We start from the raw sequence: 22,885 nt of genomic DNA, 5'->3' as shown, positions 1-22,885 counted from the left end.
CTTGCCGAACAGAAGGTTGGCGGTTTGAATCCCTGCTATGGGGTGAGCTCCCGTTGCTCGGTCCCTGCTCCTGCCAACCTAGCAGTGCGAAAGCATGTTAACTGCAAGTAGATAAAAGGTACCGCTCCAGCAGGAAGGTAAATGACGTTTCCATGCACGGCTCTGGTTCACCAGAAGTGGCTTTGTCATGCTGGCCACATGACCCGGAAGCTGTCTGCGGACAAACGCCAACTCCCTCGGTCAGTAAAGCAAGATGAGTGCTACAACCCTAGAGTCATCCGCGACTGGACCTAATGGTCAGGGGTCCCTTTACCTTTACAGTTTTGTCACATCACTTATTAAAGAGACATTTAGATGCATATTGCTTCCATTCCTGCCTCTCCTCCCAAAGCTCTGGTGTCTGGGCAGCCCAGGAGCTCCGTAATAAACATTGATTGATTGATGCAAGCCCAGGACCTCCATACACACTGCCCAGGCTTGCGCCCCAGGGAGGTCACTTCAGTGCTGTTAATGCAGCAGTTTGACTTCTCCACTGAAGGCATACTCCATTGTCTCTCAACAGACGGATGCCAGCAGTATACATAAACGTATGCTATCTACAGGTTTTATCATCAAAAGCTGGTAGGAGAATGACCTGTCATTTTATTTCTAAGAAGAAATAGGGAACAGAGTTAGCAAAAGCCTTTGAATGTCATCAGGCATGGAGAGTTGTGGAAAACAACAAAAAGGTATCACCAACACATGGCTGGGGCATCTAAACACAAAGACCCAGTGAAGGTACCTCCTACCACAGATAGCAAAGGTAACCAGTGTGATGCCCTTTTTACGTTGTTGGACTACAACTCCATCATCCTTGACCATGCTGGCTGGCTTTTCTCTACTTTCAGGTTAATACAAGTTAAGTTTGTGCCCTTGTGCTTTTTTCTCTTTCACCTTCTTGTGGTTGGATGGGAAGACAGCAAAAGCAGGGAAGTGAAGACATGGACAGGCTTCACAAAATGAGAACTATAGGTGGATTTATCTGGCACTCTGGCAGTGATGAGGTAAACGAGGCTGGTAGACAACTTGTTCCTGTCACCTCTTGCACAGAAAGCAAAAGAAGTGGAGGTTGCAGAACTAGAAGAGATCTGGGTTACCAGGAAGGACAGAGAAAGACAGGGAAGCAACAGCAGCAAATAAAACAGTAATTCACACTTTCAAGACATCCTGCCTAATTAACACACACTCACAGAACATTTGAATGTACCTTTTATTAGACTCTCTTATGCCTCCAAGCAGCAGCACAATAAAACAGTTTGTTTGTGCATGGCTGCCTTCCTTGCCCTGATTCAATAGCCAGTCCCCCTCCTTTCAATGTCTGTTAGCCAACAGCAACTACATGGAAAAGGGGTGGCCACTTAATGCCTAGAAAAGTCTTTGCTGCAATACAGCATCACATCTAATCAAAATCCTGCTTAGAGAAGTTGGGGCTAGCTTAAGCAGGTAGTAGCAAAAACACTTTCGCTTTCATTTTCCATTTTTTGGGTGGGGGCGGGTTCCCACTTAAAACCGTATATTTTTTTTTAAAAGACTATATACAGGCAAGGCTAAAGGCCACTGGCACAGGGGCGAGGTCAAAGGCTGCTAGATTCTACAAGATAAAGAAGAAGGGGCTCAGAGCCAAAACACCAGACCATTTTAATTAATTTTAAAAAAATGAGAGCTTATGAAAATAAAAAAAAGGGTTCTGGTTCAGTTGGCACTTAATCATGAAGGTCTGGTCATGAAGGAAAGCACCTGCAGAGGAAAAAGACAGACAGACTTTAGGGAAGGAAAGACACAACACAGGACCCTACCATCTTCCCCTTAACCGAGCCAGAGATTCCAGCTGCTGCCCTTTTGCAGGAAAGTGCAGGCCAATTCGCATGCAAGCAATTCAAGCTGTTGATCAGACCCAAGGAGAAAAAGCCTCCCTGATCATTCCTGTGGTCACAGTAGCCAAGAAAAGCTTTTAATCCTGGGCTCATGGCCAATGCCAAAGGTTGACAGGGGTTAGTCAGCTCATGTAATTGAGTCCTCCTCAGCCAAATTACCTCCAGTCCCTGCCCCGCATGAGCACTCAGCATCCTGGACTGACACTGATGCCACTAACTCACCAGCTCAGCGGTTGGTGGCTGTGCGCAGATCTGTGGTCAGGGGGTCGTGCTGGATCGTCTGGTGCAGCATGAGAGCGAGCAGCCCAGCGCGGTTAGTCATAGCCATGCGGACGTTCCGCTCCTGCTCAAACAGCTCGTCCAGCTTGTACCACTGACACAAAGGAACAAGAGGAAAGCAATCACACCTAGCCCATCGTCCAAAGGATTCCCATTAGCTGCAACCCTCCCTGAAATTGACAAGCCTATTTCACAGGCAGCATGACAAGGCCATTGTCCTTTTGTGCTGTCCACCCGCCCAAGGTCTAACACGAGTTCCCAATCCGTACCACGCGCACTCGCTCCAGGTCCACCTCCGCCCGTCGCAGTTTCTCCCAGCAGTAGTGGCGGTTGCATTTGCGCTTGGGCACGCGGCAGAATTCCCCTGTGAGCTCAAACACATCTTTTACCATGGGACACCCACACACCTCATCTGCTGACACCTAGGGAAAAGTTGCAGTCAAGATTGAGCAGGATGAAGCCATAGCTGTGGTGTGTGTCTCACTGAAAAATATTCTGCACAAAGATAATCCAAATGGAACACAAGAGAAGTGCAGTTCTACAACCTGTAAAAATTGCATAATTTTCTCATTTTGCATAACTTATTTGGGCTTTACTAGTCATAGGATCAAAGAATCACAAAACTTTAGCATTAGAAGGGATCCTGAGGGTCATCTAGTCCAACCCCCTGCAATGCAGTAATCATAACTAAATTGTACATGACAGATGACCATCCAGCCTTCCGAGGGAGTCGGTTCTGCTGTCATGCAGGACACTGAAGTCCTTTGCTCTCTGAGAATATTGTTCAGTTATGCCTCTGGCTTGCCATACTTCCGCAGGCATCACCCATTAGCTTGCAAGTGTATCCGTGCTAGAAACTAAGTTTCTAAAATTGCTTTCCTTATAATGATAGCCAATTCCATGTTCAGTGCTGCATACCATGCTTTCTCTGCACTCTTACTGAATCACCACAGCACAAAGCCCTGGGTAAAGCTCACAACACTGTATTTCACCTAATAGTCCTTCCCCTCCTAAATCTGAATGATGGCCTATCCTAGCCTGTTCCCAAACTACAGTGGACTAGGACCTCACCGGAAGAGCACTCTGTTCCTACCTTGGGGTCACGGGAATGCTCTGGGCACAAGACCTGCAAGCGTTTGCAGTAGGTCTTGCTTTGTGGGTTGTAGACATCACAGAAAAGGCGAGTTGCCCTGGAGAAAAGAATACACACGGGTAAGATTACAAAGTCATGGCCTTATCCTCAGCGAACCTGATAAGAAATGGGTTATTTTTAAAAATGTAAATGAATCTTTAAAAAATAATAATGGAGTGTCAATTCAGGTTAAATGCTAGGAAAGCAAGGTTGCACATCAACACTGTGGAACACACCTTGCTGCCTCACCTGGAGTCAGGCCTGTCCACTCTAATGGGCAGAAGCACTTAAGGGTTCCAGACAGGGGTCTGGAGTTGCCGGAGATTTAAGCAGAGATATTCTACATGCATAGCATGTGTGTCCCAAATTTAGAAGCAAAATTAATTATCTGAGATCAGAGTTTCTTGATCAGAAAGAGCAGCAGTTGGGGGAAGAGAGAAACCTGACGAATGGGGTTCCTGATTTCCCACAAATACATTTTGAGGTGGGAGAATAACCCTCTCCACAGATTTCACTCCCATTCTGTTTCCCAGATGTTTCCACCCAGTGCTCCACAAAGTAGTCCAAAACCAATATGTGGGAATGCACACAGCAACCCCTTCATAACTCGTAAAAGTCAGCAGTGGACCAAGCTATTTAGGAAGACCATTAAAATGAAGATGTTGCTGAGTTTTAAGACAGTATTAGGACCCAATTTATAAGAACACAAGAAGCGCTGTGCTGAATCAGGTCAATGGCCCATCTAGTCCAGCATCCTGTTCTCACAGTGGCCAATCAGATTCCTATGGGAAACCAAGGTGACCTGAACTACACAATTTCAGTCTACAGTTAGAGATTCACATGCCCACTAAAGGGGGTGAATTCCCCAAACCAAAAAACTAGATGTCGGTAAAAGGACACATTCCTTCTTGATATTTAGTTTTCTACATGAAGGGGTTTTATTTCCCCCGCCCCCTAAGCCCCACCTAACATCTATTGGTAGATCCCACACCCCTTTAATACCTCAGTGAGAACTGGGCCTCCTAGCCTGCTACCTGTTTAGGCTGAAGCATGGTGTTTATCTTGACAAGCCAATCCTTTTAATCCACTCTCTCCCATGTACCTGCTCATGTAGGAGTAAAGTGAGGGCTGTCAGTTTCTTTCCAAGTTACCAAGCAGACAAAAGCCACCATTCATTCATTCATAAGCAGCTCAGACAGACATCAAATTCAAGATTACATGCTCCAAGCACCCTTTTCTTTGCACTAATACCAACTAGCAACATGAGGTACACTTTTTAAAACCATTTATGCCCATCCACCTTTCATAAAAAGAAAGTGAGCATGGAGGTGGGCACCCAGTACTGTTGACATAAGGCACTAGGATTCCCTTGTTCCGTAAGTGAGATGCAAAAGTCTCACATTGTTCTGGGAGTGGAGAGGAAGCTATGGATTCCGACTCTTGCAATGGCCTACAGCTACAAACATTAAATATGTATTGGCAAAAACTAGATTTCCACCCAGTGGACAGTACTGGGTTTGGAAAGGGCCATTGCATTTCTTCACAGCTTCTTGTTCCCATCAGGGTAACTATGTAACAAAGGAGCAGAACTGCAAGACAGATGGAACCAGTGGCATGCAACCTGGTGAGGAGGGTTTGGTGAACAGCCCATAGCGAAAAGGAACTTGAGAGTTGGGCAGGTAGCTTACCCTTCAATACGTGTTGGATACATAGACCCAAAGGATGTCTGGCTCTCGTACTGTGGGGGATGGGGGGAGACAGACAGAAGAGAAAAACACAGCCATGAAGTCACAGCAGAACAAACATTAAAAGCACCATCAAGTGAAGAAAAGATCCTCCACCTAAGTTCAACTAGCTCTTAACCTACCGGCCAGTGAGCTAGAAATCCAGTGGACTTCCAAGCCCCACTATGACAGGTGGGCAGGGCTGCTGCAGAAATGATAGGTAGCCCCCAAGTTCCAGGCTCTGACTATAGAAGCCGAGCTCGTTTCCAAGGCATCTAGCCATCAACAGACCTATCCCAACATATTTATGCAACACATTGGCTAAAACTATTTGTGGTAGCCAAAATATCATGTGGCCAGCAGTTCCCAAAACATCAGCTATGCAGATAATAGGTTAAATATGGGAGAGGTCAAGCTACAGTGAACAGCGTATTGCATTTCAATACCACCCTTTATTCAGAAATATTTTCATATACATTTGGGGGGGGGGGTAGAAGTTAGTTCTTGAAAATGTAAGTTATTTATTCAGCTTCCTGAACTCAATTGTTCTTTGTACAGAATTTGCATTGGTTTTTTCCATGCAGCTCTGCCTATAGCTGCTTGACAAATGTTAAAGGATAGTAATCTCCCTTGACCCACTGATGGAGCAAATTAGAAAGCTGCTCCACAATCCAGCAGAGGAGGCTCTTTGGCTAAGACTTTTCCACATCCAGGGGTTACCTACCACATCTACCAAACCTTTTTTTAACCCAGTTTCAGGTATGCCACAAAGATCCCTGTTTCAGAGGCTGGATAGCAGCGTCTCAATTCAAACACAGGCCCCTGAAGCCCAACACCAAGGTTACCCAGCGCAGAGAAGACAGGCAGCTAACCTTGGCATAGCACCGCTCCATGTGCCGCAGCGCCACCTTGGGGTTGATGGGGTGGCCGCAGGAGACACAGAATATCTGCAAGTCTGTGTCATCACTGTCTCCTTCACTGGTCTGTGGCAGAGGAAAGAGGCAAGCAGGTGTCAGGATTTAGTGGTCAGATTTTTAAAGCAAACAGCATCCCACCCTACAACTCCATGAGGAAGTTCTGAGCAAGACTGCAGAACTTATAACCCACCAAGGCAAACCCCCCTCAGCCAGACACCTGAAAATCCCACCCCCAGTTTCTGCAGTTCCAGGTAAGCTACAGTACTAAAACATTTAGGAAGCACTTAATAAATAAAGGGATGGGTGACCTGCTGTGTGCCCAAGAACATTTCCAACACCTTACGTCACTGCTCCTAGCAAAGAACAATACTGGAGGAAACCCAGCCAGATAGGCGGGGTACATATATAATTTTTTTATTATTACTACTACTGCTGCTGCTTTGTTTTCACCCGAATGTGTTGTAACGCCTAATGCAGATCCTAACGCTTGGTCACACCAGGGATTAAACAAGTAAGCTTTGGCATCAATTGAAATCAGCAGATGCTGCCAACCTGAGAATCATAAGGCAAAAGCAAGCTGAACTATAGCTTATTTTATCATAAGAATTTATATCCTGCCCCTCACAATAAAATTCCCAGGCAAGTCTGAGTTGTTGTCATTTTCTTTATCCCTTCAGAACATCAGAAATAAATTGCTCTGGACTGGAGCATCAAGCTCACATGCAACCATTCCAGCACTGAATAAGTCACAGGTAGGGCAGTAGGGCATACCTATAATAAGGGTATGTTCTCTGTTTAATCTGGGAACAGACCCATGCTGTCAGTGTTCACCACTATCTGTGAAATTTACACCCAAATGTACGAAATAAAACACAGGTATACAGTTAGGTTGCAAAAGGGCTCTAGTCTAATCCACCCAAGTCCTCCCTGGAAGGTTAAGGAGGTGCTGTTTGCAACCCCCCAAGAGAGGAGGCCTGGCTGCCTGCTCCTTTCTCCTGCACTTCTTCCAGGTACCTCTTCGTCTTCTTTGATGGCTTGCTGCTTGGCCCGGACAATGACAGCCTCCAATTCATGGAATTTGCGCTCCATCTCCTGTAGCTTGAGCCGGGCCTGCTGCTGCTCCCGCCGTATCCGCTCTAGTAGCTTCTTGCCATGCTCTTCCGCCACGCATGGACTTTGCTGCCACTGCTGGATGCGCTGCGGGAGGATCTCATATATGCGGCTGGGAACGGACAGAGACATGAGGGTGCATGCAAATGAAAACTGGCCAATATGATGGTAACAGGGTGCGTCACACAGCATCACACTGCACAACACAAACCTACAGGATGGGAACATTTTCAGCTCATAAGAAAACCACCCAGAACTCCCACAACTCAAACTGATGCACTTGCTCCCAGGCTTAGGCTGTTACGGGATTCACTTTGCCCATTACTGCATTATGGCATTCCTCCTCCCAATCGCCCTTTCAGTTATGTCATAATTACTTCTTTGGGACAGCTGAAGAGCTGAGGCTAAGGTTAAGCATCCAAAGGGCCCAAGTAAGTCCACATTTTAAAAGCCCAAAGTCTCTTTCCTGCCACACAAACACCTGCATTACCCAACCCATGCTGGAAAACCAATGAATGGGCAAAGCTGCTAAGAAAAGAAATAAACTGCCCCCCAAGGAAGGCTCCCCCACTTACTTTGCTGCCAGCTTCATGCCACATTCATCCGAGCAGTACTTGGAGTTAGTCCGAGCAGCCTGGATGCAGCCAGGGCCAAGGCACTGGTGGAGTGATGATGGGTCTTTGGTGTCCACCCGCTCAGCATGCTTTGACCGGTCGCGATGCTTTTGCTTCTGCTTGTGACGTTTGTATTTCTCCTCCTTCTGCAGGGCAAGAACCAGAGATGACACGGCTAGAATTCACCCACCCTTGCAAGAGCAAAAGGGACACCAGTGTTTACTCATGACCTTCAGATACAGGCAATCCCATTTACTGCCGCCTATTTCCTGCTTCTGTGATTAGGATAGTTTGGCCATAAAGCCAATAGTACATTCGTCCAACACTGACACTTCAGGCAGCAATGACCTGCCAGCTGCCTGCACTCCTTTCGCTAACCCTAACACACACACCCCACTGGTAATTATAGCAGGAGAGGTGGAAGGCAGATACGTTTATTCCTTTTGCTATCCTTTTGCAAGGTATCTCCAGCCTGCAGGCCTACCAGGCCCTTTTGGCCAAACCAAACCCACCAGGGCCAAAACTGGGTTGCAGACAATGCTAATCAGCTAATCAGCTTATCAGCAATGCCTGCAAAGTCCTTTGAAGCCCTGATTATTAGCTAATTGCTGAGGCTTTAATGTGCAGCATACAGCTCTCTGCCAGCAGCAGCAATCAATTAATGGTCAGCGCTTGAAGAGAGCTCTACACAGTGGAAGCCCCACAGGTGGCTGGGATTGGCTGCACTATTGAGGAAGCAGGCAGAAGGGGCTTGGATTGGAAGGGCTTCCTCCAGAGGGTTTGAATCTGTGTCTCTCTGCTCACAGTCCAGAACGCTTAGCAACTACACCACAGTGGTTTTATCATCATCTAACAGAAGCCACTGAAGTCTAAAGCAATCACCAAAATGGGTTGTCAGACTAGTTATTTATTGTATTAAAACAACATCTTGTAAATACATTCATATGCTTAGTCTTCTGTCACAAGTCACAATGCAACAACTCTCCTCTTTCATATGTATTTTTGTGTCGCCATGCAATGACTGACTACTGACAATGTTGACTGGGGCTGATGGGAGTTGTAGTCTGAAACCTCATAAGGGCACCATGCTGGGGGAAGCAAGAGTAGACTATGCTAGCATAGGTTGGAGGGCTGGGTAGTTCCAGCCTTAACACCACTGTGGCCCTGTTGTATGAGATCAGTTTCAGTTGTTGGCACATGAAGATGTGGACCAGAGGTATGAAGAAATACCACTCATGACATGTTCTCTCGACCCTTGCCTTCCTTGGCTTGTTTGAGCTTAGCTTTGCTGGAGGGGGCTGGCAGGATTGATCCAGGGAGCAGTTAATGCCTCTTTGCAAAAAGGGGTTGTCCCAACCATCTTGGAAAAGGTGATGGTGCCCCTACTCCTCAACAGCCCCCCCCTCCCCGGGCCCCAAGGTCCTTGATAACTCCTGCCCAATTGCTAACATCCCCATTTTAGGCATGGTGCACACGACAGTTGTGGTTGTGCAACTTCAGGCATGCTTAAATGAAGTAGATTATCTGACCTACTTCAGTCCTGGCCTCCTGAGCAGCTCCCGGGGTTGGGAGCTGAGGCCATAATGATACAGTGGATCAACGGGGGAGGGGGGTATTTGCTGTGCCATCCAGTATTGCTCACTGTGCTGTACCATCCTTCCCAGGGACTGTGCACTAAATTTGGAACTGTCTCCCCGCAGAGGTGCTGGCAGCAATATTGTTGCTAGCCTTCGGTTGTCCAGTCAAGACTTAACTCTTCTCCCAAGCTTCCAGTTGAGTTGTTGAGGCTGCCCTATGGTGTCAGTTTGGCGTGTTCTGTGTTGTTCATATTGTATGATCTAATCTAAAATTGTCTTTAGTTTTAATTTGTGGAAGCCAATTCTTAGTGAAAAACCATCTTAAAATCTCAATAAATAAACAAATATTCTGATTTTACAAGTGTGATTTTGTCCTGTTACATACCCAAAAAGAATTGCAGCTCTGGGAAAAGGCCTGGTCACTAAAAACAAGTCTGGCACTCTTACAGTTGTGACATTTCCCACCCACCATCTAGGATCATACCTTCTTCTCAGACTTCTTCTCCCTCCGCTTGACATGCTTCACTTTCACAGCGCGTTTCCGCAACACAGGATCAAGGAAGGGCGCATCGTCAGTGTCGCTGAGCCACGGCTAAGAGAGGAAAAGAGAGAAAAGTAAAAGGAGTCCTCCAATAAATCTAGATGTGCAAAAGTAGAGGGCCTTTTCTGTGGTCGTGCCCGCCCTGTGGAACACCCTCTGGTCAGATGTGAAGGAAATAAAAACTATGTGACTTTTAGAAAACATCTGAAGGCAGTCCTGTTTGATGTCGTATTGTGTTTTAATTTGTTGGAAGTTGTCCAGAGTGACTGGGGGAACCCAGTCAGATGGGCAGCATATAAACAACAAATTTTATTATCGTTATTACTACTTACTACTACAACCTGTGGACTGCAACTCCCACCAGCCCTAGTCAACATGGCCAATGGTCAGGGACGATGGGAGTTGTAGTTCAGCAACACAGGTTCCCGATTCTCGTGCTAAAAGGATCTGGAGGTTGTCTGGCAGGGTAGTTTGGTTTAAGGAGGGCAGGAAAGCATTTGGTCCCTGCCCCCAAGAAAGAACTGTGTGCAGTCTGAACTTCACATCCTGGTTAACAAGCTAGCTTTGTGGAAGAGCCCCTTGACTGAGGGAATTAAGAGGTTCCAGGCCAAACCCATATATGCCAGTGCTTGCAATGGTGGCTGCAGCCCTTTCACACCCTTATTTTCTTCCTGGCAGCTGCTATCTATGCTGCAACTTCATCATGCAAACTCAAATCTGGTTTCCCCCCTTTGTAGGACAGTTAATGGCTTTGCATGCTTCACAAAGCAAGAGGGTCACCTTTGTACTGGGCTTTTTAAGTTGGATCAAATAGACGGTTATACTGCCACCTATGGATATCTGCCACGAAGAAGTGTTTCTTTGCCAACCTCTACAACCAGGTATCAGAATGACTGGGATCCAGTCCCAAGTAAACAGAAGAAATAGTAGCCATCTTCAAGTATCTAAATAACTTTCACAGGGAAGATGGAGCAAGTTTGCACTGGAGGAGGGGACCTGAATCAATGGATTCTAGTTACGATGCAGGAGATTCTGACTCAACACCAGGTAGAACTTTCTGATGGTAAGATCTGTTAGATAGTGGAGCAGACTCTCTCAGAAGGTGGTGGGCTATCCTTCATTGGAGGTTCGTAAGCAGAAGTTGTAACATGGTTACATCATGGATGTTATAGCTGAGATTTTTGCATTGCACAGGGTTGGACTAGATCAGGCATAGGTAAACTCAGCCCTCCAGATGTATTGGGACTACAATTCCCATCATCCCTGACCACTGGTCCTGTTAGCTAGGGATCATGGGAGTTGCAGACCCAAAACATCTGGAGGGCCGAGTTTGCCCAGACCTGGACTAGATGACTCTCAGGGACCCTTCTATGATTCTATGGCAGATCTTCTGGTCAGCAAGAATTGGGTTTTCAATGCCCTATAACACCACAGGTGTCTATCATATGGTGAATGTACTTTCCACCTTAATTGCCATTTAGTTCCACCATCCTAATCTTTGCTTCATTTTTTTTAAAGATCTTCAGATTATTTAAGGTAAAGGAAAAGGTACCCCTGCCCGTACGGGCCAGTCTTGACAGACTCTAGGGTTGTGTGCTCATCTCACTCAAGAGGCCGGGAGCCAGCGCTGTCCGCAGACACTTCTGGGTCACGTGCCCAGCATGGCAAGCTGCATCTGGCGAGTCAGCGCAGCACACGGAACGCTGTTTACCTTCCCACTGGTAAGCGATCCCTATTTATCTACTTGCACCCGGGGGTGCTTTCGAACTGCTAGGTTGGCAGGCGCTGGGACCGAACGGCGGGAGCGCACCCCGCCACGGGGATTCAAACCGCCGACCATGCGATCGGCAAGTCCTAGGCGCTGAGGTTTAACCCACAGCGCCACCCGCGTCCCTTAAGGTAAGTTATAGCAATTAAATGCAGGCTAAAAAGCAACTGCTGCCTGCCTAGAAAGCAGCTAAGCAGCAGCAACAGCCCTGAATGTTCACAAAGGGTTACCGTATTTTTCACCCCATAGGACGCACCGGCCCATAGGACGCACCTAGTTTTTTTTGGGGGGGGGGAATAAAGAAAAAAAATTACCCCCCCCCCAGCTGCGGCTTCAGCGCGCCCCGCACTCCGGGCAGCAGGCTGCTATCCGCAGCCTAGGGAACTCCCGCAGGCTCCCCAGGCTTGCGGATATCTGCCTGAAGAGCGAGAGGGGTCGGTGCGCACCGACCCCTCCCGCTCTCCAAGCTTCAGCGAAAGCCTGCATTCGCCCCATAGGACGCACACATATTTCCCCTTCATTTTTGGAGGGGAAAAGATGTCTCCTATAGGGCAAAAAATACGGTACATTCAGTGACAAGCACACAGAGTTCTGCTTGTGTAACAGATTTCCCCTTCCCTCCTCTCCCCACGCATTCCCAAAATCTACTTGCAAAGGTCTCCCAGCCTCCTGAAGATTTTGGGGGGGGGGGCAGCAAGGAAAATTCCATACCACATGTGGAAGTTTGTTACACAAACAGAGCTACCATGGTGGATACAACCCAAACATCCCAACTGCTGGGGGCTGGGGTTGTCAGCAGTAGAACATTAATCAACAGTACAGCTTCTGTGAGAGAAATTGTTAGGAGACTTAGAAGCTGTCAGCTCCTGGAAACACAGGCGGGGCTGAATGACTTAGAGCGAAGGAATCAGCATCTTGCCCAAAAGCCATGTAAAAGGGCTCAGGGCATTGGGTCTGCAAAGCCTTCCTTTAAGACTAAAAGGGGTTTCTCCATTTGCTGGTTGAAATTTACATCTGGTGTGTGAGCTAATTTCTGGCTTTAAGAAGAGTTGATCATTTGAGGGCTGAAGATAAAACAAGTATGCTCTAATTGTTGGAACCAATAGTTTTAAAAAATCAAGGGAGTTCTGAGTGCTAGGATCCCTATTTCCTTTATGTTTAGTTCTCTGTTATTCTTACGAAAGTATTGCTTTGAAATGGAATTTTGCTACTTCATATTTCATCTATGTGAAAGGATTGTATTTTGATAAGAAATAATGCTGTGAAGATCTTAAGTTGGTGTCAGGGAACTGCCATCGGCAGGACAGGAGGTGCCAAGGCTCTCTGAGGTAGAGAGAGACTTGACACCTGAAGAGGGAACCAGTAGGGGGCGAACAGGAACGTCAAGGGAAGGAGAGTCGGAGGAATGGCTCAGAGATGCTTCCAGCGAAAACAGTGGGGAGGTCTCAGGACCTCCTATAGGAACACCCGTTCCTCGGCGGAAACTGTCACGCAGAGAGTCCAGAAGACGTGTTTCCGTTAAGGAGCTTTTATGTTGGAAACGTTTCCGAAAGCAGCCACTTTCGGATTCTGCTAGCGATTGACGCAGCCATGCTGGAGGGGCTCCGTCACAGGCAGAGGTTTGAGAACCTGTTCAAACTCTGAGGGACTTGCAGTTTACACACAAGCAGCTCTTCATCCCATCACAGTTGGATAAGGAAGATTGAAGATCTTAAGGTGGAGACTGAATTGTTACTAGGATTCAGTATGACAAATACATCACTGGACGTTCCATTGACTGTTGACAACCTTCAGCAAATGTTTGAAGAGCAAATAAAAATGATTAGAGCTAAGACTGATGAAATAGTGAAAGAAAATGGTCCATAGAAGGATGAAATGGAAAGTGGAATCCAAGAGGATACTGAGACTTCAGAATAGAATATGGATAAAGGATTGCCAGAACAGGAGGGTGAAATGGTAGAGTTGGAGGCAACAGACGGTGAAATGGAAGTCTTACACACAGGTGCTTGGAGGAATGAAATAGCCAAATGGGAGAGTTGCAATGTTGGAGGAATGGAATGAAGCCATGGGTGGAGAGATGAAGTGACACCCTGAGCTGACAGAAGTAAGAGTTGAGAGAGAAAATACTCTGTGTACAACTTGATGTGAATTCAGAGGAAAAAGCTATCAGGCCTCCAGTGCTTTTCCTAGAAAAAGAATGGAAGAAACATAGCTGGAAGAGATCGTTTTTGAAAAAAATCAAGATGGAAAACCACAGCAAATTGATGACATTCATTAATAATAATTAGTGATCCCCTTTTGGACTCTTTGTGTAAAAAGGAAAATGAATTAATCAATTTGGGTCAAAAGACTGGAAAATATTGCCTAACAGAATGCAGATCAGTTGGGTGTCATTTTAGAGTGAATATTTTGAATAATTTCTTTTATTCCAAAGGTGGGAAATCAGAAAGTTTTTTTCCTTCTTGTTGTTTTTCTTCTTTTTCTTTGCCTTTCCTTTGGTGTTTTCTGTTCTCTTTCTCTCAGTTTTTTTATTTATTTATTTTAATCTAAAAATATTTCTTTATGAAAAAAATTAATTCCCAAGTTTTATTTGGCTTTTTAAAAAAGGAATGGAAGTCCCACAGGCAGACCTATATGTTGTTAAGTAAGAGGTTCTGGGAAACAAAGAAGCAAAGGGGCTGGGAATCAAGAGCAAGAAGAGGGCCTGTGTAAGCAGTCAGCTAAATAGTAAACACTCAAGAGGAAAAGGGCTAGAGAGTTTAGAGACCTGAGGGAAAGATGGCTTAAAATGAGGAAACAAGGTGAGCCACAGAAGCAGCAACAAAAAGCAGACCTGAGGATAGATTTCATATACTGTGCTCTAGGAATAGTTGAAAGTGGATAAGCAGGGAACCATTTAGCCATGTTTTTTGGCTATATTTCTCCAGCGTACTTGATTTGAGTAATTTCAGAACACAGAATAAGAGATGATGTGGGGCAAGAAAGGGGCAACCCAGAACACTTCCTGTCCTAGGACACAGCTTTTTGACATCAGTATGCATGAGCCCTGCCAACTCGACCAAGGAATCCCAAGGGAACAGGTCCAGCACAGGTCTCACCAGGTTCTGGTCATCGAAGGCCCCTGAACAAAGCTCCTGATACAAATCGGGATCTATGTGCAGATCGTCATCCGACAGGGGTTCAGGTGTGGCAGCCGATTCTAGCTGTTCCTTTAGCATCTGCAGATCATCCTCCCGCCCCCGTAACATCTATTGAGCATTAGGGTAAGTGGGGGTGGGAGAGGGAGGGGAAAGCAGTGAGAGAAAAAGGAGAAAAGAAGAAAGAGAGGAAAGCATTAAAGAAGCCATCTATCCGGCTTCAAAAGCATAATGCATCGAAACAGCACAGACGTGAGCACACCCCTCCCTTCCTGAGCACAGCTTTGGTGAACAGAAAACAGAACTCACTGAAGATCAAAGCAGCAAAGCGTGAGAAGCAGAAATATAGAGAAAAAGAGAGAGAGAGAATCCCAACACCCGCTTATTTCCCAAATTCAGTAAGAGAGGAGAAGAAGCTCAGTCATTTCAAAAAAAGCAGGGCTGAAGTGTCCAACAAAAAAACCTGCAATTGAGAATGCATCCAAACTGAACTCTGAGATTGCAATCCTACATTCACTTTCCTTGGAGTTAAGCCCAACTGAACTCAGCAGGACCTTACTTCCAAGTAAACATGTACAGGAATGCACTGCCACATACCAAGTTATCTCAACTACACCCCACTAACTATTAAGCTGCATCCGAACATAGAGCAGAACAAGGTGGAAATGATGTGGCATAATGGACCATCTCACTTCAAGACAGGTGAGGATTATCTTTTAATATATATTTATGGCTATCCTTTTTGAATACACCCTGCAAGGGGGATAAAATCAACATGGAGTAAGCCAGATCATACATTTTCTCCCTGCTATGCTACATTCCTTCCAGAAGGGAGATTTTTTTGTTCTACATCTGCAACCTGAAGCAGCACAGTCCACTCAACCACTCCCAGATTTTTTTCCACCTTATTTTGCTGTGTGCATAGACCAGGTCTCATTCTGCTTCCCCTATCTAGGGGGGAAAAACCAGGAGTCCCAACTGAACACTCAACTATTTTAGGTCCCGTTTTTAATGAAAAAGAAAAAAAAGAAAGAAAAAAAACTGGAGGGAAAAAGGAAACTTACCGAAGCTGGAAAATATTTATAGGACTCCTAGGAAGAAAAGAACGGGAAACAAAAATCACGTGTGAGCTACACACAAATCAACAGCTTGAATTTGAGGTGGCTGCTCCTCTGGGGTGGAGCAGCCAAGAAAGTGACCCACAGAGAAAAACATGCAATGATCTCTGGGCAGAAAGCGCCCACCGGAATACTCACCCGAGCCCGAACCTGGCACTGCCTCAGCCGGCACTTCTGGCGGATTTTGTTGGGGCCCCCAAATTTCTTCATGTCACGGCAGAAATCACACTGTCCACAGTCCTCTGTGCGCCTGCAGGCCTCGCATTCACCGCACATGCGCGCTGAGCGCTTGATCTGCTGCTGATTTAAAAAAATGAAAGGAAGTGGAGAGATGAGTATGTAGAGGCTATCTAGAGGGATCGCTGGAGTTATTTGTTAAAATTTTGTAACCTGATCTTCCTACAAAGTGTTCGATATGGCATACATATTATCAGAGAGCAAGACAAGAGAGCAAGACCCATATGGAGCATGTTAAAATATTCCAGCACAGCTGAGACAGCCCAAATTGTCACAAAGATCAAATGGTGAAACTGAGGGTTCCCCTTTTCTCAACAAGAGGAAAAGCACTCCTGGCCACAGGAACCTGAGGGATCCACAGCAATGTCCTTAACTTGGGCACGAGGTGGTAGTTACTACTTACTTACTCAGATCTATCAAACATGCCTCAGATTTATAGAGCCAGATACTGCCAGCCATGAAACCTGCAAATGAGCTTAAGTACTCCCTTTCCTTCCTCACATCATCCAGAAACCTCAATTATCAGCAACATTATAAGAAAGCATCAAAGAATATAAGAAGATCCCTGCTGGAATCCCTGCTATTCTAGTGCAGCATTTCTATCTCCAGCAACTAGCCAGATGCCACAGGAAGTTCACAAGCAGAGTAGGAGTGGAATGGCCTTCCACTATTGTTTATTCACAGCATGCATTCATCAGGAAGTTTATTGCCTTCTGTCCATGGAAATTCCATTCAGCTATTGTGGCTGATAGACACGTATACACAACAGATCGTATACTGATAAACGTATATTATACTACAGCACAATCCCATACTCAGAAGAAAACCCTACTTAGTACAAAGGGGCCTATTTCCAGGTGAGTACAGGATTGCAACCTTAACCTGCCTGCTTTTAAAACAAGTGGCTCTCATCAATGTGTGCATTTAACCTTCAGGGTTCATCACATAAGAGTCCACACATAACAAGCTAACACTATACATTATTATCTAGGCAGGAGGGGAAATAGGTTGAGGCAACAACAACACGTGACTTAAATCCTTGCTGGGGAACCTGTTGCTGGACTCCCATTCCCCCCAGTCAGCATGGCCAATGGTCAGCTATGATAGGAGTCAGAATTCAACATCTGGAGGGTCACAGGCTCCCCAACCTCGATCTAAACAGGATATCAGATGTGAAAATGTTTATGCAGAGCCAAATGATCATTTTAACTGCACCATATTTGTAGGCTTTCCAAGTGAACACCCAGGGCCTGTTACTAGAGAGCTGCAATGCCTACTTGCAACCGGGCTCTCTGTGCGAACATGCTTGCTCACTTGCCCATAACACTGCTACCTGCACCCCAGTCCTGTACAAAACATTTCAAGGTCCAAAGAAATACTGACAGGAGAGCAGCAGGATGGAAGGGGGGGGGCATACCTTTCCCCAGCATTTAATATGTGCTGTCTTAAAACACTATGATAGTCCCATGCCACTGTTCACTAAATTTTTAGATTCTTGTGTTATAATTTTATGGATTGATTGTATTAATGCTTTGAATTTTGTACACCACTCTGTAATATTTTCTCTCAGAAAAGCAGTATATAAATAATAATTATAATGAACAAAGAAACTGCCTTCTCCAAGCTGGTGAACTGCAGCAATCAGAGGAAATTCTAAAATTATATATGTAATTGTATATGTAAATGTTTTATGTATGTTTTTAAAATAATGCAAATTGCTTTGTGATGCCTCATGGGAAGCAGTTCATAAATGAACTATATAAATGAGTAATAAAATTATCCGTTAGTGCTGGTCAAGACCCCACAAATCCTGGGTTCTAGCCTCTATTGGAAGCAAGTCCTTTAGCTTGATAACCAGCTCTGAATAAAAGGATTCAGCCAGAGGAAAGCAGATTGGGGGGGAGATGTGTTGGAGATTAGGCATAAAGAGATGGTAACCAATCTCTTGGAAGATTTGCCGCAAAATGAATGCTGCTTAGTTATTACAGCAAGTGTTCCACTTGGGCAGAGGTGAGTGAACGTCCCAAAGAAGTCTGAAGCAGCTATTACAGCAAATACACCAAAAATCTCTAAGGAATGGCTTGAAATCCACACACCGTTTGCTACAGCCCCATGGTCTTCTATAATGATTTCACCTTCATGCTGTCCAATCAAGAACAAAGGAGGCAAAAAGCTGGACAGGAGCATTTACCTGTACTACATGAAACAGTCAAACAATGACTGTTGGGAGTAGGCAGTTGCCCCACAGTTCTGAACCCAAACACTCAACATTCTGGAGTTGGAATGCCAGGCCCTGCACAGGTGTGACTGAACTCTGCTCCCTTTCACTGCTAAAACACTTACTTTTGAGCTGCGACTCTGCTCTAATGCTAGTTCTTGGGCCTTCGCACGCAGCTCGTCCTTCTCGGCACGTTCCCGTTCACCCTCACGATCCTTCTCCTTGGACTTTTTGTGCCTGTACCGGATCTCAAGGGTTGGGTCTCTCTCTGTAGAGCAGAAAGGAAAATTAGCTAAGAGAACCCACTCTTGGACCAGATAGTAGTGGGCAAATACAGGCAGATGTAGTCCTTTCTCTGAATCTAAGTTGGCCTGGACCAGCAAGTAGTTTGAAAAAAGTCTTGTGTATGATATACTGAACTACACCGAGGGAGATCAGGGTATAAAACTTTAACAAATTAACTCCAGTGGTTACTTCGGTTTCTGGCTACATCATGAGTCACTGGCAGTAGCTGCTTGCTGCCCTCCACAGGCAGCGAGGAGATTCAGGCAGGGGAAAACCAGGATTTATGAGGCAAAAATCTTTGCAATGTTCCCCAGTTGGGTCTGGGGAGCTCACTGCATCCCACTGTGCCGCCAAGCCCGTGTCTGCCAACTTGAAAGGCAGAGCGGCATGGACGAGCCTCCATCTCCAGCTGGTTCCTCCATAATTTGGACAATTGGCATTAATTGAGAGGCACTCCTGAACCGACATATGCTAATGGCCAGCGATCAGTCAGCTGCCGAAAGGTCTGGGCTTTGGCTCTTTGAAGGTATCTGAATGTTTTCTTTGAAGCTTGAGAACCCTTAACAGCCGGGAAAAGAAGGGGAGGACAAGGTGCTTTGTGCTTTCTTGTGGTTTTCAAATTGTCCTCTTTTTTCTTATCCTCCCCTGCATAATGAAAAGGACGTGTGCAGCCGCAGCTGTTATTTTGTTTGTTACTTCGGAAAAGAGGGGGGAGGCTTTTGATTTATGCTCAACCAAAAATTTAACAGTTTTATAATGCCCTCCTCCCCAACCAAGGATGAATGGACTTTATTTAAAATTATTCCTGAACTGCTGTTGGAGGAATGAAGTGGGTGGGGGGAGAATGAACTGCTGCCAAACAGGTGTAGTAAAGAGACTGAATTTGAGAAAAGATCTTACTTTTAACTGTATGCGGAGGAAGAACTCCAGAGCGGAATTTTAATGCCGGAGTTTGGATATTCATTCTATGAGTTTTTTATGTTTGCAGCTCGTACGCTAGTCCGTAAACAGTGGAAGGAATGTAATGTGACCTAGCACCATCCAGATAAACACTGCAAAGAACTTGAACAATGGAAGATAATAATCAACTCTCCCAGCACACCAGGTCTGGAACAGCAATGTATATATACATGTGAAATGGACTATTTATTTATAAGATTTAACGGAGGTGCTGTTTGTCAGGTGAAAAAAGCAGCCAGCTGGGAGAATGGTTTAACAGCAAGTGAAGGATATCAACTGGACTCTAAATAAGAGGAAATGGTGATGATCAGGAGCGGGAAACCTGATTTTAAGAAACTGTATTAAACTAATTTAATTTGGTTTGATTTGTAATAATTTGAAAAAATTAATAAAAACTTCTTTTGAAAAAAATCCTTCAGCTGTCAATTAATAAAAAAGGCACATGGCAAGCTACAGTTTATAGCCACGTTGCACTTATTTTACAATAACCTTAATAAGAAATTATCACTCTTAAAATGTTTTACAAGAAGAGCCAGGCTGCAAAAAGACAGTCTATTCAAGCTCAGATTGCTTCCAACAAATTAAGCTTCTTTTTACTCACCTCCATTCCAGATTCTGCAGCATTTCCCCATCATATTTGCAAACATCAGTGACAATAATAAATGTATAGCTTTGTAAGCAAAATCAAGGCATTCCATGTTTCTAATACACTATCTGAAGGACCCAAACACAGGACTTTGCCAGTTATACAGGGACTAGCCCAGTCTCAATACTATCTTGTTTGTAAACTCACCTCGGCACTGCATGCAGTACCATTCCCGTATGGCCTTTGCCATCTTCTCAGTAATGTTAATGCAGTGGCCATGGAACCATTCGTTGCAGTGATCGCAGCCTCTGGGATGGGGAGGGGGGCAAAGAAAGGGAAAGGTGAGGATTCCCTAACTCAGCTTCTTGGCAGCCAGGTTTCAGAACAATACAACTTTCTGCATGCCCTCCCAGTAAGCTCCTTTTTCGACACAACTGCAGGCTTCAGAAAGAATAGCCTTCTCTCTGACCGCCCCACACTGCTCCTCAAGATCTACCACCTTCAAGCAGTCACAGCTGAACCGGACCGAGAGCAGTCCCCCCCCCCCCCGCGTCCAGCATGCAGAGGCGAGGCACCGCGCAGCCCACGAGCAATCCATCCCTCAGCCCAGCCTGTCCCTTCCGCCCCTCGCAGCTCCTCGGGGACTCACATCATGAAACAGTTGATATCCGGTTTGCGGCAGATGCAGTAGACGGGGGCATTTTCTCCATTCTCCGATTTGGACTCCTCACCCAGAACAGCCAGGTCGGGATCAGAAAATTCATCCTGGGGGGCGAAGGACAGAAGGAAAGGTGAGCGGGGCTGCCTGGCGGAGAGCTCCCTCCTCCTCCGAAGCAGCCGAAGGCGAGCCCCAGGAGCCCCCCCCCCCCCGCCCGGAGCCCGCTTCCCTCGCGGGGCGCCGCCTTCCCCGCCGCGCGCGCTCACCATGGTCTCCCTTGTTCTGGCCTGCGAAGAGGAAGCCCAATCGACTTCCCGCCCCCCGCCCTCCATTTCCGTTTCCGCCTTCGCCCGAGCAAGGAGAGAAACAACATCCGGGTCTCCAGCGCCTCCCCCGCCCTTTACAAAGATGGCCGCCTTTTCCACGCCACACGAAGACGGAAATCTTCGCCGGTGGTCCGTCTCCTACGAGGGCCGCTGCCTTCTTCCTGCTTGCCAGTGACAAAAATGTCCGTTGTTCGCTTCAAGGGGTTTGCACAGTTCAGCTTTCGAACAGGAAGTGGCCATCTTTGATGGTGGCAGCACTCAGGCTAGACAAATGGAACGAATCGCGATCAGGCGAGGGAGGTTACTGGGTCTTATTTTGTGTTTTTTATCTTGTATTTATATGTTGTGAATCGCCCTGAGATCTACAGACAAGGGGCCTATACAAATTTAGCAATAATAATAATAATAATGGTGAGTTCGGTTTTTAAAAAAGAAAAAAAAACTGGTAAACTAGAGTGTAATTGTTAATGGATGTCACTGCATACTTCCAAGTGTAAAAATACCGAGTGTTTGTGATTTTAAAATACTTCTGCCCTTCTTAAATATTTGTCAGTCTCAAGATGAGATAATTATGGTTTTCTATTTCCATTGATGCTACCCAAAACCAATACGATAAGCTAGATTTTAAGCAGATCATATTTATGCAGGTCATTTTCACCTTTCCTTGTCACACTTAGTTCCTTTTTGATCTCTGAAACTAATAGGCAGGGATAATATTCTAGGAATCCTGCTCAGCATATCCATCCTTCAGCCAAAACTACAGCAGGGGCAAAGGTGTTGCAGGGGAGGAGCACTGGGTGAGAGGAAGCTTTAGTTAAGAGTCAAAGGAAATTAATCTCATTTAAAAAATGAACACAGACTTTCACATACTTAAATTTAACTTCAAAATTTATTTTCCCCCCAGGTGTGGAGTTGTATGGATTTTTTTTAAGAGTTTAAGAAGGATTTTACACATGGCAGGTGTTTCAAGTCTTGTTTGTTTTTTAACCTTAGAGTTAAAAAACACATACATTGTTGTATGTGATGTGCATCTTTCTCTCCAATTATTTCACCACTCAAGCAGGTTTTGCAAGGTTTGCCAATCCTGCTAAAACCTGTTTGAGCAGAGGTAACAGTGAAACAAAATAAATAACTGCGCCCTTCAAATGATTACCTGGTTTGCATGTAACAGTAAGCCATAAACAATGGCTCACTTTAAGCGAGGAGCAGACTGGTGCACACTGCTCAGTTGTGCCCAGCCTTCTTGTCTTTTTGTGTGCCAGGAGAAAATAAGCCGGACTACTGGCTTAGCATCATATGCACTAGCAGTAAGCAAGAACAAACCTTGACTTCTGCTTTGTCTAGAGTGAAATAAACTATGAGTACAGTGGCACCTCGGGTTACATACTCTTCAGGTTACAAACTCCCAAAATAGTGCTTCAGGTTAAGAACTTTGCTTCAGAATGAGAACAGAAATAGTGCTTCGGCGGCACAGCAGCAGTAGCAGGAGGCCCCATTAGCTAAAGTGGTGCTTCAGGTTAAGAACAGTTTCAGGTTAAGAACGGACCTCCGGAACGAGTTAAGTGGTATCACTGTACTGGTTTGCATGTAAAGTTAGGCTAGCACTCTGGTTTATTTCCTCTTGACACAGCACAAGAAGAAGAGGGTGGGTGACTGAGCAACATGCCCTAGCCAACATGTTTCTCATGGGCAGTAAGCTATTCTCATAGTAAGCTATTATTTGTTTCATACCATGGCTTAGCATTATGTGTGAACTGGGCCGAACACATGCAGATGAGAAGCAGG

General features: G+C 45.6%; 1 protein-coding gene and 1 long non-coding RNA gene across 9 annotated transcripts; one reads left to right on the top strand and one right to left on the bottom strand.

Moving 5' to 3' along the window:
- Positions 1-1,235: 1,235 nt before the first annotated feature.
- On the bottom strand, positions 1,236-21,184 carry CXXC1 (CXXC finger protein 1). 7 transcript variants are annotated; one of them, XM_083421050.1, is made up of 16 exons: positions 21,041-21,184; positions 20,766-20,881; positions 20,324-20,424; positions 18,411-18,553; positions 15,969-16,130; positions 15,777-15,803; positions 14,674-14,823; positions 9,751-9,858; positions 7,651-7,835; positions 6,980-7,187; positions 5,921-6,031; positions 5,013-5,062; positions 3,286-3,382; positions 2,462-2,614; positions 2,136-2,286; positions 1,236-1,776 (listed from the first exon to the last, which is right to left on the bottom strand). In XM_083421050.1, the coding sequence occupies exons 1-15, from the start codon at positions 21,104-21,106 to the stop codon at positions 2,140-2,142; spliced, it is 1,824 nt and encodes a 607-aa protein (XP_083277176.1). In that variant the 5' UTR covers positions 21,107-21,184; the 3' UTR covers positions 1,236-1,776; positions 2,136-2,139. The 7 variants fall into 7 exon arrangements, with proteins under 7 accessions (XP_083277176.1, XP_083277177.1, XP_083277180.1 ...); XM_083421051.1 differs by having other exon boundaries at positions 15,969-16,127; XM_083421054.1 differs by lacking the exon at positions 14,674-14,823.
- On the top strand, positions 18,340-19,941 carry LOC310668173. 2 transcript variants are annotated; one of them, XR_014506640.1, is made up of 2 exons: positions 18,340-18,368; positions 19,559-19,941. It is a non-coding gene; the product is annotated as an uncharacterized lncRNA (long non-coding RNA). The 2 variants fall into 2 exon arrangements; XR_014506641.1 differs by lacking the exon at positions 18,340-18,368 and adding an exon at positions 18,561-19,096.
- Positions 21,185-22,885: the final 1,701 nt, after the last annotated feature.

The sequence above is a fragment of the Podarcis tiliguerta genome, assembly GCF_965153285.1.
Source record: "Podarcis tiliguerta genome assembly, chromosome: 17".
In the NCBI taxonomy this organism is placed as follows: Eukaryota; Metazoa; Chordata; class Lepidosauria; order Squamata; family Lacertidae; genus Podarcis; species Podarcis tiliguerta.
Note: the sequence above shows the minus strand (reverse complement) of the source record. Positions and strands in the feature narration are given on the sequence as shown.

Bases quoted from the DNA above. Each gene is read 5' to 3' on its own strand.
- CXXC1 (XM_083421050.1), bottom strand. From the start codon at position 21,106: ATGGAGGGCGGGGGGCGGGAAGTCGATTGGGCTTCCTCTTCGCAGGCC. The intron at 14,824-15,776 runs GTAAGTTTCCTT...AATGCTCAATAG, and splicing joins ATAAATATTTTCCAGCTTCG to ATGTTACGGGGGCGGGAGGA. The intron at 9,859-14,673 runs GTGAGACCTGTG...TTCCTCTCTTAG, and splicing joins CCTTCGATGACCAGAACCTG to CCGTGGCTCAGCGACACTGA.